The sequence below is a fragment of the Lygodium microphyllum genome, chromosome 3 (assembly GCF_053477565.2).
Source record: "Lygodium microphyllum isolate KBCC chromosome 3, Lygodium_microphyllum_v1.1.10, whole genome shotgun sequence".
Classification (NCBI taxonomy): Eukaryota; Viridiplantae; Streptophyta; class Polypodiopsida; order Schizaeales; family Lygodiaceae; genus Lygodium; species Lygodium microphyllum.
This window is the reverse complement of record NC_141137.1, coordinates 15,772,179-15,787,261: the sequence shown is the minus strand read 5'-3', so window position 1 is coordinate 15,787,261 and position 15,083 is coordinate 15,772,179. Positions and strand designations below refer to the sequence as shown.

Below are 15,083 nucleotides of genomic sequence, written 5' to 3'. Positions count from 1 at the left end.
CTAGGCAACTTTAATTCCCGAGTGTCTCTGTGCCATCTTTGACCATCAAATTGGTGTTAAGTACCATTAAACGTCACTTCTCTAGTATCACCAAGTGACACTTATAGCCAAATAAATGACCTAGGCCAACAACTAACTCCAGATACCACCAAGCATAGCATAACTTATAGCAACTTTTGCCTTTGACATCCCATGATTTCTTCGGGTCTCGGGCTCGTAAATTTACTTTAACCCTAGTTGCACCTCACATGTGCAACATTTACTTAATCATGTGATTAAAAATTAATCCACATGTTAAGCAAGATTTCGAAAATACATGTCCTCGTGACACTCTGCCTTTGTTGGAGTGGGAAACTTTAAGATCTTTGAACCTTGGAGTCCATTTGCAGCATTGCGATAGCCTCCTTTCCTCACATATCACATAGGCTGGGATATATATTGGCAGAAGCTTAGATACGTTGAGTGCTATTGTAGCAGCACAGGAGCATATTGCCATGGCTGAGGCGGATTACCTTATACTCGAGGCCGAGTATGAAGCATTACAACACTCAGCCGGGTGAAGTATCTTGTCCAGAACATCTGGTTAGCAGGAGATAACAGTCCAACTTTAGCAAAGCTAGCCCAGACAGAGTTTTATATGCAGACTTGGGATCATTGACTTGGATTGCCATGGTAGAGCTTTGCTTGTCAAGCTCACTTTTAGAGGCCTGCTTCTAGATGAGCAAGAAGCGTCAGCTTTGGCGATTACAAAGGATCAGACCAGAGTTGGTTGGCCCCAGGCAACATCAGACGGGTCTTTCACCAGATCAGAGCCATATACTTGGGGAGGAGTTTTAATGTCAGGTCTGCAGCAACTATTTTTAGGGTTTGGAGATTTGTTTCTCCATGCTTATTCTAGAGAACCCCTAAGCTTATTGAGGGGAGGATGAGGCAGTACCTTCTTTTCAATAACCACCACGACACACACAATACAACAGACACATTACCTCTCTTGAGGGGGATATCCATTGAAGATTCCCAACATTGTTGGAGACTGGTTTACCATCATTGACCTTCCTCCCTACATTCAGCAATAGAGATTACATTGTTGGAGACTAAATAGTCATCCCTGGGTCTTTTCTATAGCGGGGGATGTCTTTCTCCCAGTGATAGCGACCAGCAGTCAGGGATCTTTCTATTTCACACCAGAATTGTAGATGAGGTCAACAGACTTGCGAGGGAGGAGATTGACATGATAAAATCTGTTGGTTATAGCAAATAGACAATTAGGTGATGGCTGATTGTGATTCAATCTGTCCATTGACCTACACCCAATTTTTTGTGCTAAAGGAAGTTGGAGATTTCGGGCCTTTTTGACAGACTTCTGGAGGAGAATGGATTATGGCCTTTTAGTAGCAGCATGCCAATGTCTTACAGGCAAAGAAGGCCTGGTCAATAGGGAGAGGAGTATTGGGATGAGGGTGGAGGACGAAGACACCCTCCTAGGAGAAGGCAAGAAAGAAGAAGAGAGCAGAAACAGGGTCAGTGGGTCTGGTGATAGTGAGGAGGGATCTTCAACCCATTGCTACCTAGACCCAATTTTTTGTGCTAAAGGAAGTTGGAGATTTTGGGCCTTTTGACAGACTTGTGGAGGAGAATGGATGATGGCCTTTTAGTAGCAGCATGCCAATGTCTTACAGGCAAAGAAGGCCTGGTCAATAGGGAGAGGAGTATCGGGATGAGGGTGGAGGATGAAGACACCCTCCTAGGAGAAGGCGAGAAAGAAGAGAGCAGAAACCGGGTCAGTGGATCTGGTGATAGTGAGGAGGGATCTCCAACCCATTGCTAAGGCTTACACTTCAACTCTTACTTCTCATGTGGTGCAAGATTCCCAGATGCATGAGGGTGATGCACAGAAGAGAGGCTAACTCATGTATCCATAATCAATTGGCTCATCAAATCCTTGACAAGGACTGAGAACAACTTTTCTTTCTTCATTTCCAAATATTGCAGCACATCGGATAGAAGTATTGTGAGCCATCCATTTCAATGGGTGTCAAGGAGGCAAGGTTGGGTTTGTTGAGATGTGGCTCTTTTGAAAAGGATGGCACCATGAGAGTCAACTTTTTCTCTGCCATCATTCAATGTTCCTCTTGAATATTTATTGGCTCTTCAAGTGGCTCTTCTCCCCTATATGTGATAGTAGCAACCTTTGGAGTTGTAGCTAAGGTTTGGAGAACCCACTTAGTGTGATGTGCCACATAGTAGCCAGCTTCATTAACTGCTACTACCCTCCCTGGAAGAGAGAGTTTGGCTTTGCTCTAGGAAAGTATCCTTTGTCTGATCGTCAATAGGAGGGGGAACCTGCTGCTGTTCTACAGTAATGTCAATCCCTATATGGCAGCCCAACTAATTGAAGTTCCACAAGGAATTCAAGAGAAAAGCTCCTGTATGCTCAATCTGTCTTGTCAGCATAAGATCTTATCCTTCCACATCAGCAGCAGGTCTGAGCCATGGCTTTACTGGTTTGGACTCTGCCAAGGTGGCTGATGTCATGCATTAACCATACACTTTGTGTTATCTTGAAGGCACTTCTATTCTTCAAATTAGCTATCAGAGAGACCTTGTTCTTTAGCCTTTAGGGCTATACAAATTCAAATAGGGTTGGATATGTAGACAGCCACAGAATTAGCAATTTGTGTAGAACTTACATGCTATCTTTGTCAAAGAATGTCATGGGTTTTCATATATGTTACTGATTGGCAAGCATCCATACTTCCATCTGTCATTGTAGGTTGAATATGCTGATGATGTCTTTTCTAAAAATATAAGAAAAGTGGAGTTAATTTTACTCATTCAGGCATCCTAAGTTACGTGCATTATTTTTTTCAGGATTATGAGTATGCTAGTTTCAACCCTGTTGCATTTGATATTGCCAATCATTTTTGTGAAATGACTGCAAACTATCATACAGAGACACCACATTTGTTAGACTTCTCAAAGTATCCAGGTACATTGCTGTTAGTTTTTACACGTTATGATTTAATTTTAACCAGTGTGATACACGGAAAGTAAAGGGAGGGGGGGATATGCAAGCATTTGGTCCTGATGGAATAGCAACTGGCTGGTGCTGCTTTGGGGCTTTGTTTATTCATGCATGCCTGTTATAGAAGTAGAAAAGCTTTTGCAAAATGCAAATTATACAGTGAGAACTTCAGCTCAATCTTTTTTGTAAGGAAAAACTTTTCAGAGAAGGAAATTCTATTAATAACACTTTGGAGAATATCCCCCTGAGGTACAATACAAAACACAAGGAAAAATCTAGCTCAATGTTGCCGTTCACAACCTGGGATTCACCTTACTTCAGAAAGAGTTTACTGTCCTAAACTGCCATAACATGGCAGCAAGCATACTAAGAACATTAGCACCACAAAATGTGCTTGAATTTGGAATATTTACCTGGTGCTGATAGGCAATGTTTGTGGCAATATTTTGGGCCACAATTTTACACGATCCATCTCTTGAAAGGTCACAAAAGGTAGACTAGCAAAGTAGGGTTTTCTGCAAGGAGGAGTTAGAGAACTACAACAAGGAGGAGATCATGGCTGCAGCTTCTTGGCACTTTTTCATGCCTATTGCTTCCCTTATTTGTCTTGAATTAATAATGTGTAGGAAGGGAAGAAGAGCTTTGCCATCATGTTGCCAAGAGAAGAAGGCTTAAAGGGAGTGAAAATGAAGAAAAACTGCAACAGAAAAATGTATTTTTAAATTAGAGAATCATCAGCACCACAAAATGTGTTTGAATTTGCAAGGCTTACCTGATCCTGAGAGGCAATATTGTGGGTCACAATTTCACACAATCCATCTCTTGAAAGACCACAAGTTTAGACCAGCAAACCAGGCTTCACTGTGAGAAGAGAGCAAATTCAATTAACTTGACATCAATAATAGAAGAGATCATGACTGCAGCTTCTTGGCACTTCTTTGTGCTTATTGTTTTTCCTTTTTGTCTTGAAATAATAATGTGTAGAAACGAAAGAAAGGCTTTGCCATCGTGTTGCCAAGAGAAGGTATTTAAAAGGAGTGAAAATGAGGAAAAGAGCAGCAGAAAAATGTCTTTTTTCAGAACGGAGAAAAATTTACAATGTCACCTCAGGAAAACTATCTGAGGTAAAATGTAAAATAATCCTTGCATAGGAGCTCAATGACATGTCAAATTTATAAGATAAATTCTAACCTGACGGTTGAGTGAACAGCTAATCAAGTGGTTTGTAATGCAAAACCATATGTAACTCTAAATGGAAGGAGGTGTTGGAATCCCAAGTACGCAGAGAGACAGCTGTCATCCTCATGTGCTCAGAGTCATCTTGCAGTCTCTTCCATCTCCCATGAAGTGTGAGTAATCTGTCCAAATCCTAGAAAGAGTCTCTGCTGTATGTATGTGTCCACAGTCCTACGAATCTATAGCATGACTATATCATGCAGTGAAATTGAACCAAGAGACAATACTTGCAATCAGCTCCCATTCCTTATCGTGATCCTCAGTCCACTTCGCATATGAAAAGTCTAGCATGGCAATCAATGCTCAAGTGCTTACCAAAAATGAGAAGGGTCCGACTCCCTTGGAAATCCTCGTATATTACATGTTGGGCCTTAGTCTGTGAACCAAGGCACATGCTTTTTTCCCTTGGAAATCCTCATATATTACATGTTGGGCCTTAGTCCGTGAACCAAGGCGCATGCTTTTTCCCTTAAATAACTAAGGAATTTCATGCCACTTAAAATAGTCAATAGTGTTAATGGTGATCTCTCACGTGGCACCATGCATATATCCATGCCACTTGTGCAAAAAAGCAAATTTCTAGGAAATAGGGTCTAATGGCCTAATCCCCATTTTGGCATTTTAATTGTAAATATACCTTTAGTTTTTCATTTGAGCACCAATATGTGTACATCATACCTCTTCCTCTTTCCATGCTAAGATGATCATCCATCTTTGTAGGTTAGGGTATTTGTCCATGATCACTTGTGCCAATCTAGCAAAGAGCACGAAATTTAATGAATCAAACGAAAAGATAGAAAATAAATATTGATATCAAAGAGAAACAACTTGCTAATATTTCCACCAAATGATATAATAATTGTAGGACCCTTGATATTAGATTAGGTTTTTGGTGAAATCCCTATGTAGTAAGTTATCCTCCTTGTAAAGGTGAAACGCAATGAATCGTTTTAGGGGTAAAACAATCCATAGTTACGTTGCTCGATTGGGCTATTTTGAGGACCATTAGGAAGGTGAAAATTTTTAAAGGCACCAATGGGTTTTTTTTGTAAGTTCATTAAGGACTATGCTGAAATTGCTGAGTTGTTGGCATGTTTGCTCAAGGGTATGCAAAGCATGTTAGTTTGCTAGTGGTTTGAAACAGTGAAAAATTGTATGATTGAGAAGATATAGGGTATTGAAGGTGTGGATGGTAGCAAATTGCAGTTTGTTAAGGTCTTGTGTATTGATAGATAGGATATGTCTCATTCACCTTTCCATGTGACTGCTAATATCTTGCATCCAATATAGAGAGCAAAGAATCTAGATGGTGATAGTGAAGTGCATGAAGGTTGGATGAATGTGATTGAGAGATACACTCTTCATAATGTTGAGTTGGACATGTATAAGTTAGAGACAGGTGGATTTGCACGCCCTCTTGCTAAGGATATGGCAAGAATGTACCAAGGGATGAAATGGTGGGAAATATTTGGGATTTGTGCACCTAATTTTTGGCAGCTAGCTATGAAGGTGCTTTCTCAAAGCACTTTTACATCTCCACGTGAAAAAATTGGGATACCTTCTCTTTGATCCATACAAAGAGATGAAACAAGTTACTTCCAAAGCATACAGAGATATTCATACAAACCTTCGCCTTGTGTCCAAGCTCAAAGAAAGAGGATTGGAGAAGGTTGAGGTTACTTTTTGAAATGATTTATAATCAATTCTCAAGCTTTCTTAGAATATATTATTACAAGTAATGGCAAAAAAATATTGTTTCTTAGGAAAAGGATGATGATATTTCTTGCATTTGCAAGAGGAAGAGTTGGACATTGATCATCTTCCTCATTACCATTATCATGATCATCCTCTCCCTACTCAACAAAATGGATATGAGGATAAAAAATGAGGAGGATAAGGAGGGTGCATATTGTCCATGATGAATAAGTATTGGTAATCTTTTGCTTTGTGTCATGGAGGGCTACACCTTTATAGTTCCATGTGTTTGCAGGCTTGGCACTGAATCAACCCTACAAGTCTCTGTTAGTTGAGGGCGGCCTCAATGATTGTCCAGGCCAGGTGTACGCTAATTGCAAGTGCTAAGATAGGGGAGGGGTGATAGCAATGAGCTCCTAATGCCATTTCATCTCTCTCTCTCTCTCTCTCTCTCTCTCGATTCATACCTCCTTTAAGAAATAAAGAAATTGCAAGCAAAGCTTTTCAATGTTAAGCAAGGAGTAACCAAGAAAGATGAACAAATAGCAGAGCTCCAGCTGCAAATACAAGAAATGAAGATGGAGTAACACCACTAGCTGAAGTAACAACCCCATCTCCACCATCAATAAAGTTCACAAAAGAAGTTTTATGAGTCATCAAGGAAAAGGAAAGGGTTGAAAGGAATTAGAGATACATTAGGGTCGGTGGCCTCTCTCTCAGGTGGGATAGAGCCACACTTTGACAAGAAAGTTGGGAAATTATATTCTTAGCACTAATGTACTCAAGGAACAATTGGGAAAGATCATCCCATTTGTGGAGTTGGGAGCAAAAGGCAAGAGTTGGGTATTTTGATCTGGAAGAGGAGATAAAGGTCATGAAGAAAGACCAAGTTATTAGTGGGAATATTAGTGTGGATATAAGATGAACTGATACCACTCCATTTCAAGAATAGACCAGCAAAACTTAGCAAAGTTAGAGAAGCTAGAAAGCAAGGGAAGTGGGCAGCTTACAGAGGAGGGGAAGCTATCATTAGAGAATTCCTTGTGAAAGCCCTTGACAAAGGGACAAGTCTTTAGTTTTTCTCTCTCTTGGTTGATGGATCATTTGTAACGTAGTGGCAACTTGTATGAGTCATAAGAGTTCTTCGGGATCTCAAATTTTGCTTTTTAATTTTTTTACTTTTGCCTATGTGGCAATGACCCAAAGTGGAATGTAAATGGAAGCATCTATGTCCCATAGGTCGAGTTTGGCTAGATGCCCCATAGGTCGAGTTTGGCCTCCCGTGGACGGTAATATGACTTTCTTTCTTTCTTTCTTTCTCTCTCTATCTTTTAAATTTCATGTTGGGAATTGTTCAAGGTGGATCGTGCAAAGTATTGTCACTGTCATGCTCTTCCTCGTGTTTACACATCCTATGCCTTCTTTAATAGGACTGTTTTTTGCACCTCCATAGAGCATTCCTTCACGCGTGTTGTTGCTTGATCAACTAGGACATTGCAATCATCTTCGAGCTATGAATAGTGTGGTCGACTTGACTCTACTTACCTCAATATTGGTTCTAGAGACAAGGGGCCTTGAAGCACTCTCTCACTCCATGGTATGAGCATTCAACATGATGCATTGAGCTACTTTCTTCTTTTGTGCTTCTGAATTCTTCGTCACAGTGTTGGCCACCCATGTTATGTTCCTCCTTGCAAACCATACCGCTTCTCGAAACATGGTACTGTTGAGAAACCCTTCACCCTTTACCTGCAATTTGCATTTTTGCATTTAGTGTTTGCAGTCCCAAAAAGGGGCGCCATCCTAGACTGATTGTGCCTATTTATAGGCCACTCTCTCATTCATTCCTCACGGCTGATTCATTCAGTCCATCTCCTCTTCTCTCTAGCCTCTCCACTAGCCTCACACCCCTTCAGGAGGATATTGTGGTTTATGGTTCGTGGCTGTCTTCGTCATCTCTTCCTTGTGCTATGGCACCCTTGTTCCCTTGTATCACATTCACTCCATGATTCAGAACTTCATCATTCCATTCATCAGAGTTTCTTCTCCCTTCTCTTCTCTTCTCCATGTTTGCCGAGTTCACTCCGTGTTCCTCCCCACAAACCCTATTGTTTCGCTGGTACGTTATCTTTTGGCATGGTATTAGAGCTGGATCTGCTCAAATAGTGGCAAAGATCCTCCACTCTAGTGAAGGCAAAGACCGTGGCGGGTTTGGCACCCACTTCTCTTCTTCTTCCACTGCATCAATCTCGTTTTTGTAGATTTCAAGTATTTCAGCTTGTTGCCCACACCCCTTTGTTTTTGTAGATTTCAAGTATTTCAGCTTGTTGCCCACACCCCTTTTGCAGAGGACATTGCAGTCTCAGTTATCCCTTGCTGTTATCTACAGTTTGGCGCCTGTTTCCAGCCTTCCACCCACAGTTTGCAGCTGTTTACAGCAGAGCGACTGTTGTTGATCACTCTCCATTCAAAAAACAATCTCCTTTTGGCAAATTTCAGGTATTTCAGCTTGCTGCCCACACCCCGAACGCGGAGAACATTGCGGTCCAAGCTGGCCATTGTTGTCTACGACAGTTTGGTACTGTTTCCAGCCTACCACACACTATTTGGAGCTGATTTCAGCATATTGATTGCTACTGCTGATTTTTCCCACGTTTTTAGTATTTCTCTCTCTTGCAGTCTGCATTTTTAGTCTTTCTCTCTCCTCACCTTTGTTTTTCTACTGGTTGTAACCTCTTACTGCTGGTCGCATCCTCCTCCCACTGGGCAGCTCACTTCCAGCCCTTCCATTGCCCTCCACCCCTTGAGGCGGACATTGCGGTTCGTGCTTCACACTGCCCTCACATCCCTTGAGGCGGACATTGCGGTTCGTGGTTCATGGTGGTTGACCTCTTTCTTCTTTAGCAAGGCACACTGGTATCCATGGCTTATTTACCTACAGATGACCAGACTACTTGGTGCTCCTATTGTGACATCACCAGACATACCATCAATGCTTGTCGACTTCGGTCTTTGCTCCCCACCCCCCTGGAGTATATGCATCTTCCACTAGGCACTCCTTGTGCCACCTCTCCTTTCTAGGCCACAGAGATCGTTCTGCATTGGCTATTTGAGTACTATGCTGAAGGCAATAAGACGCATCCGATGCGCACTAAGTCATTTCGAGCTCATGGAGAATCGATTGGCACTACGACTTCTTGGAGATCGTCACAATGCCAGCGGCAGTCTTATCCCACCTATTTTCAAGTACAGTGACTTTCATGACCTACGGATCTGCAGTTCGCTCCATCGAGAGAGAGTGATTGTTTGATACTGTCTCCTTGTCAGTCCGCTCCTTCGAGAGACAGTGGCTACTTGACTCCTTCCTCTTCTTCGGCTACCCAATCCGCTCCACTGAGAGACAGCGGCTGTTGCCCACCTCTTGCTCATTCTGAGCCCCACTCTTCTCCACCCTTGACTACTCAGGTTCGAGAGGCCACCTCTGGGAGCTCTTCGGCACCCCAGATACCTTCTTCGGCACGGCTGCGGTACTTCCTTCGTCATCAGACATTTCGGAGTCCATGATCCATGATTTTTTGGATTTCCTATCTACTTCAGAGGGGGATGTTATTTCTTTGCTCTCAGAGGGGGCATCTACATCTTCTTCAACTTCAACGGGGACGCCTCCACCTTCCATCTTAGAGGGGGAACCTACTCCACATGAAGTTCTTCACCCATCCTCTACTTTATTGGGGTGGCAGTCTTCGACCAGTCATCTCTCTACTGATACCCAGGATCTTCAGGTACCACCTAGATCAGGACCTCGGAGGTTCAACTGCGACTTGGTGATGAGGCCTTCGTATTCCTTCCCGCATGGATACACGGAGCTAGTGGCTTCTCTCCCAAGGTTGAGTTTCGGGTTCTCCAATTCACTTTGTCTACTGTTCTTTACTGCAAGTTCCCTTTCCGATGGAAATCTTGGATGTTAGGGATGCTCAACATCTTCTTCCTCCTCTTCTCTTCTTGCCTTTTTCACTTGGTTAGCATGGAGCTACCTCCCAAGATCGAGTATGGACATATCCTTATGGTTCTCGGCACCACACAAAGCCTGATGCACTCGGACGTCCAATTCTGGGATTTGGACATTGAGAATCGGATCTTGTCGAATTGGACCAAAGCTTGATGGTAAAAATTGACTGGTCTAGCACATCCCAGGCGAAGCAAAGCACCTTAAATTACAATGAAGCCTTCTAGTAGCCTTCCAGATGCATCAAACGGCTCATGGAGCCTCCTAATTACGCATAGTGAGACCTATAGAACTAGAGGCAACGCTAGCTGACTCGCTAGCCATCCAACCTGCTTAGAGCCACAAATCGACCCCTAGATCTCAATTATGATTTGATTGAGTTGAAAGATGCAGTAGAGACCCTAGGGACCCTTGAGAGCGGCCTGTAATTGAGCATGGAGGCATACCTGGTTCGAGAATATACAAGGGAGTGAGAGAGCTACATTGGTCATCTTGCATTTGCTTCCCACTTTGTTTTCAACATTCAAAGTGCACTTAAAAAACTAAAAGATTGATTTTGCACGGTTCACGAAAGAAACACACCCATAGATAATAAGCATAACGAACCCACCGATAGGAGACTATCCTAAGACTTAGACAAACTATAAAGAATCCCGATCTGTAGGATCAAGAGAGACCCGATACAGAGAGCCAAATGCATAGAAGGATCAGCACCATTGGAGGTGCAACACTACCTGACTTGGCCCACCACGGTAACAACTTGGTGGAGCAAGAGGCCGCAGATATAGCAAGAACCAGTGCAACTCACGGAGGCGATGAGCTCGACTTGGGGGATTTCCTAACAATTAGTGAGTAAATACGATCTCCAAAACCAAATGGACCACCATAGTAGGCCATCAAAGGATATCATCGCAGACCTGGAGGAGGAGAGGAAATTAGCTTGCAAGGGCGCTGCAGAGCATCACAGCCTTCTACAACCAAGAGCAATCCTAACACCTTATGTTTGTCATACTCTTTTGACATACAATGCATGTATGTACAGAGACTTTGACATCATGCCTCAAAGCTAGCCAATAAAAGAAAGATTCCATTCCATTCCTTGTTGCATCAATTCCATGATGCCATACATAAGGTGGAGCCTGAATTCCATGTGAGATTGGAGATGAAAGCTCTCAGTTGAGAGTACACAGTAGATAGTAGAGAGAGTGAGAGTGTAGACACAGCACGACACCCAATGCAATTCACAAGTGTATAAGTGAAAGTACAAAGTACAACCCTTAGACCTTAGGGTTGTTAAGGTATATTCACACTCGGAAGATGTAGACCTTAGGATTGTTAAGGTGTGTTCACACTCGAAAGATGTAAAGTACGATAAGTGATTGAATTGTGTAACATAAACGGAAAACACAAAATAGAAAATAATGTAATTAGGGAAGAAAACCTCTCGTAGGGAGAATAAAAAGTGGCCTAGTATCCTATTGCAAATCATCGACACTCCTCTGTGATCGTAGGCGTAAGTCAAACCCAACAAAACCCCCCTGGAGTGAAAAGTAATCAATATACAAGGATCATCCATCAAAGGAGATTAAATTTTGAAGCATTGCAGAATGCTTCAAATTTGTCGTGAGGAAGAGCTTTGCTAAAGATGTCTGCCACATTGCTAGTGGTAGAACAGTAGATAAGGCTGATATCTCTTGCATGTAGTCTTTCTTTAACAAAGTGATAGTGAATCTCTGTGTTTCATGTGTGCATGAAACACTGGGTTCCGCGCCACTGCAATGGTACTCTGACTGTCAGTAAACAAAGGAGTAGGCTCCGTGACAGATACAACAAGATCAGCCAACAAACATCTTAGCCATACTCATTCAACTATAGTAGTGAAAGTTGCCTTGTAGTCAGCTTCACAAGATGATGTGGCAACAGTGGATTGTTTCTTGCTAAGCCAGGAAATGCAAGATGAGCCAAGAAAGAAACAGTTTCCACTTGTAGAGTAACATGAATCAAAATCACCAGCCCAATTTGAGTCACTGTAAGCATGTAATTGCAGTGGTTCCCGTTGGCATAAAGCAATCCAAGAGTCCTAGTACCCTACAAGTAACAAAAAACACGCTTCATAGATTGCCAATGTGACGTGTGGGCTGTGCATATATTTGCTCAAGGCTGAAATTGCAAACTGAATATCTAGCCTTGTTGCATAAATAAATGAGACATCCAACTACTGGAGCATATGTATGAATGTCAAATAGATCATTGCCATCATGCAAAGGCAGCTCGAGTCGAGTCTCCATCGGTGTGCTAACTAGCTTGTAATCTTGGAAGCCAAACCTCTCAAGGAGTTTACCAATATATCTAGATTGTGACAGTCCAATGCCTCTAGCATGATGGATAAACTGAATGCCCAAACAGTAATGCAAAGGCCCTAAATTTGACATTTTAAAAGTTTGCTGCAAATTTTTCTTGAATGCTGAAATTTGATTAGCATGTGTCCCTGTGAGCAAAAGATCATCTACATAAAGACAAAAGACCAGCAAGGATCCCCCTCTTTGCATACGTAAAGAGTAGACTTTGATGGGCTATTAATGAACAACTTGGCTGAGTAAAAATGCATCAATTTTTGCATACCAAGCTCATGGAGCTTGCTTCAAACCATACAAAGTCTTTTTCAGCTTGCATACCAAGTGTTCGGATCCTTGAAGTGCAAAACCAATGATTTAGTTTGTGATAAGCTTGGTATCACATTTGCAATAGTTTGTGATCAGATCAGCATAAGATGAGTTCATGCTCAGTTTTCAATGATTTTCAGTTGGCTCTATGGACAAAAGCATGTTTAGTGAATGCTATTGACAATTTCTGCCATGGTTTATGCTAAGTATATACTTAACTACGTTTGTTTAATCAGAATAGTTGAGAAACATAAGTAATGGATGCATCCGATGAGTTTTTGGCAACAGTTCTGGGCTTTTTTTCAGTTTGATGTTTTCTTTATGTTGGCTGGGAATTTTCAGCAGGTGTTGGGCATGTGGCATGGTTGAGCAGTAGTGGCCAATGTTGTGTTAATTATGATGCCTTATGGAAATTTCAATGCAATATACTGTTTGCTTTGGCACATGGCAGTGCAATTGAGGACGATTGTAGGGATTTCAAGGCGGAGGTCTGTCATGAAGACATGAAATTTTTGAGATGCTTTGCTCTTCGTAGTAACATTTGATTAATTTAATATTCAAATGTGCAATGTTGTAAGGCACATGTGATGCACATGGTAGTTATTTCATGGTAATAGGCCAAGGACCCCGAGGAAGCAATGGGTATCAAAGGAAGAAGTTGTGACGAGTTATACCAGTTGGGTTTTTTATGTCAGCTGGTGTTAGCTTGCCCTAGGACAGTTAATTGGCCTATAAATGTTAGTGGTCACACTAGGGACTAGGCACTCATTAATTAATTTGTCTGTCCAAGGGTCAATTAAGGCTAGTGACCACTTAGGGTTGCAAATGGCCTAGCCAATTAAATTGTGGATGGGTACATCTAATTTTGGGCAGTGTTAGAAGGGCTGAAATTAATACTTAGAATTAATTAATTTTGAAAATTAATTAATTGGTTGCAAGTCGCTAGAAAATGGGCTTAGAAGGCTGTCACTTGGCAAAAATACACATGCGCTAGGAGAGAAGTTTGTTTGGGGGCTGGAAGAGCCTCATTCAATGTGTATCTTGGTTGTGAGAGAGAGGGAGGTGCTGTTGATCAGTTTTTGGAGCTCTGGAGGCCATTTGCTGTGGGTGATAGCTGCTAGGAGCTCTCAAGAATCGGGTGACAGCATTTATGGCATCAGGGATAGCAGGCGGCAGCATTTAATGCAAGTGACAACAGCTTTTGTGGCTCTAGATTGCATGCGACCACATTTATGACTGATCAATCAGGGCAGTAGGCAGTTTTGAGAGTTTTCTTGCATGGAGACTCTGATTTCTCTCTCTCTTTGACATTCTCTTGGCTTCTCCAGCCTATCCTCTCAGAATCTAAGCATTTCTCAGCCATTTAAAGGTGTCCTCAGCCAGATTTGGTGGACGGCAGTGGATTACTGTTGTAAACCCTAATTTAGGGTTTAGCGGCAACCTTGGGACCCGTGCTGGTAAATTGGGAACATAGTACATTGAAATCAGCAGTTGGAATTCTAGAAATTGCTAGGGATTTTAGATGCGAGCCCATCCCATTTGATTTGGGGCAACATTCGGCCAATTTGTGGTCCAATTTGTACAAGTCCTAAGTAAAGATCAAGGGGTAATTTGCCCAATTGGCTTGTTGATCATTTATGACAGTAAGGGGCTTTTGGATCAGCGGAGGAGATAAAGGTATCTCACTTTGTACTCCATCCAACTACAATACAAGTTAAAGAAATACTGCAAGGGGTATTAGTTTTGGGGCCAATATGATGTCTAATATCTAATATTATTATGGTAAAGTGTACATTTCAGTTCCTTGATTTATTCATTGCTATAATTAAGTGCTTGATCAAGATTTCACCACTCTCTCCAAGGAAGGAAGGGTGGTTTCATATGAAAAAGATACAAAATCATGGCAACGAAGCAAAAAAGATTGCCACATGCTAAGGAACTAAATCTTCCCTAGAGATAACATCAACATGTTGGGTAAGATCTGATTGCCAATGCAGAAGACCCTTGATTTTGTCAAAATATCCCTTGATCACCGACACTCCTATGTGAGTGTAGGCGTAAGTGAGGCATGAGTGAAATACCGAACAAACCCCCCTTGAGTGAAGAGTGATCAAGAGTACAAGGATCATCCACCACCAAAGGAGATCAAATTTAAAGCATGGTGAAATGCTTCAAATTTCTCACGAGGAAGAGATTTGGTGAAGATGTCTGCCACATTACTGGTGGTAGGACAATAGACAAGGCTGATATCACCTGCATGTAGCCTCTCTCTGACAAAGTGATAATGTATTTCAATGTGTTTCGTACGTGCATGAAACATTGGGTTCCGTGCCACTGCAATGGCACTCTGATTGTCAGTGAACAAAGGAGTAGGCTCCGTAACAGATACATCTAGATCAGCAAGCAAGCATCTAATCCATACGCATTCAACTGTGGTAGTGAAAGCTGCCTTGTATTC

The 15,083-nt window shown here is 42.0% G+C and overlaps 1 protein-coding gene across 3 annotated transcripts in view; it reads left to right on the top strand.

The window, feature by feature from the left end:
• LOC148038082 (putative choline kinase 2) overlaps positions 1 to 15,083 on the top strand; it is a 134,731-nt gene that overhangs the window by 97,551 nt on the left and 22,097 nt on the right. For all 3 annotated transcript variants that reach the window (XR_015689006.1, XM_087668680.1, XM_087668681.1), the window contains exon 4: positions 2,872 to 2,989. Coding sequence is in view for 2 of the 3 variants with exons in the window: in XM_087668680.1 (XP_087524806.1) it covers positions 2,872 to 2,989 (118 nt within the window). In the remaining variant the exon portion in view is untranslated. The remainder of the gene's footprint in view (positions 1 to 2,871; positions 2,990 to 15,083) is intronic.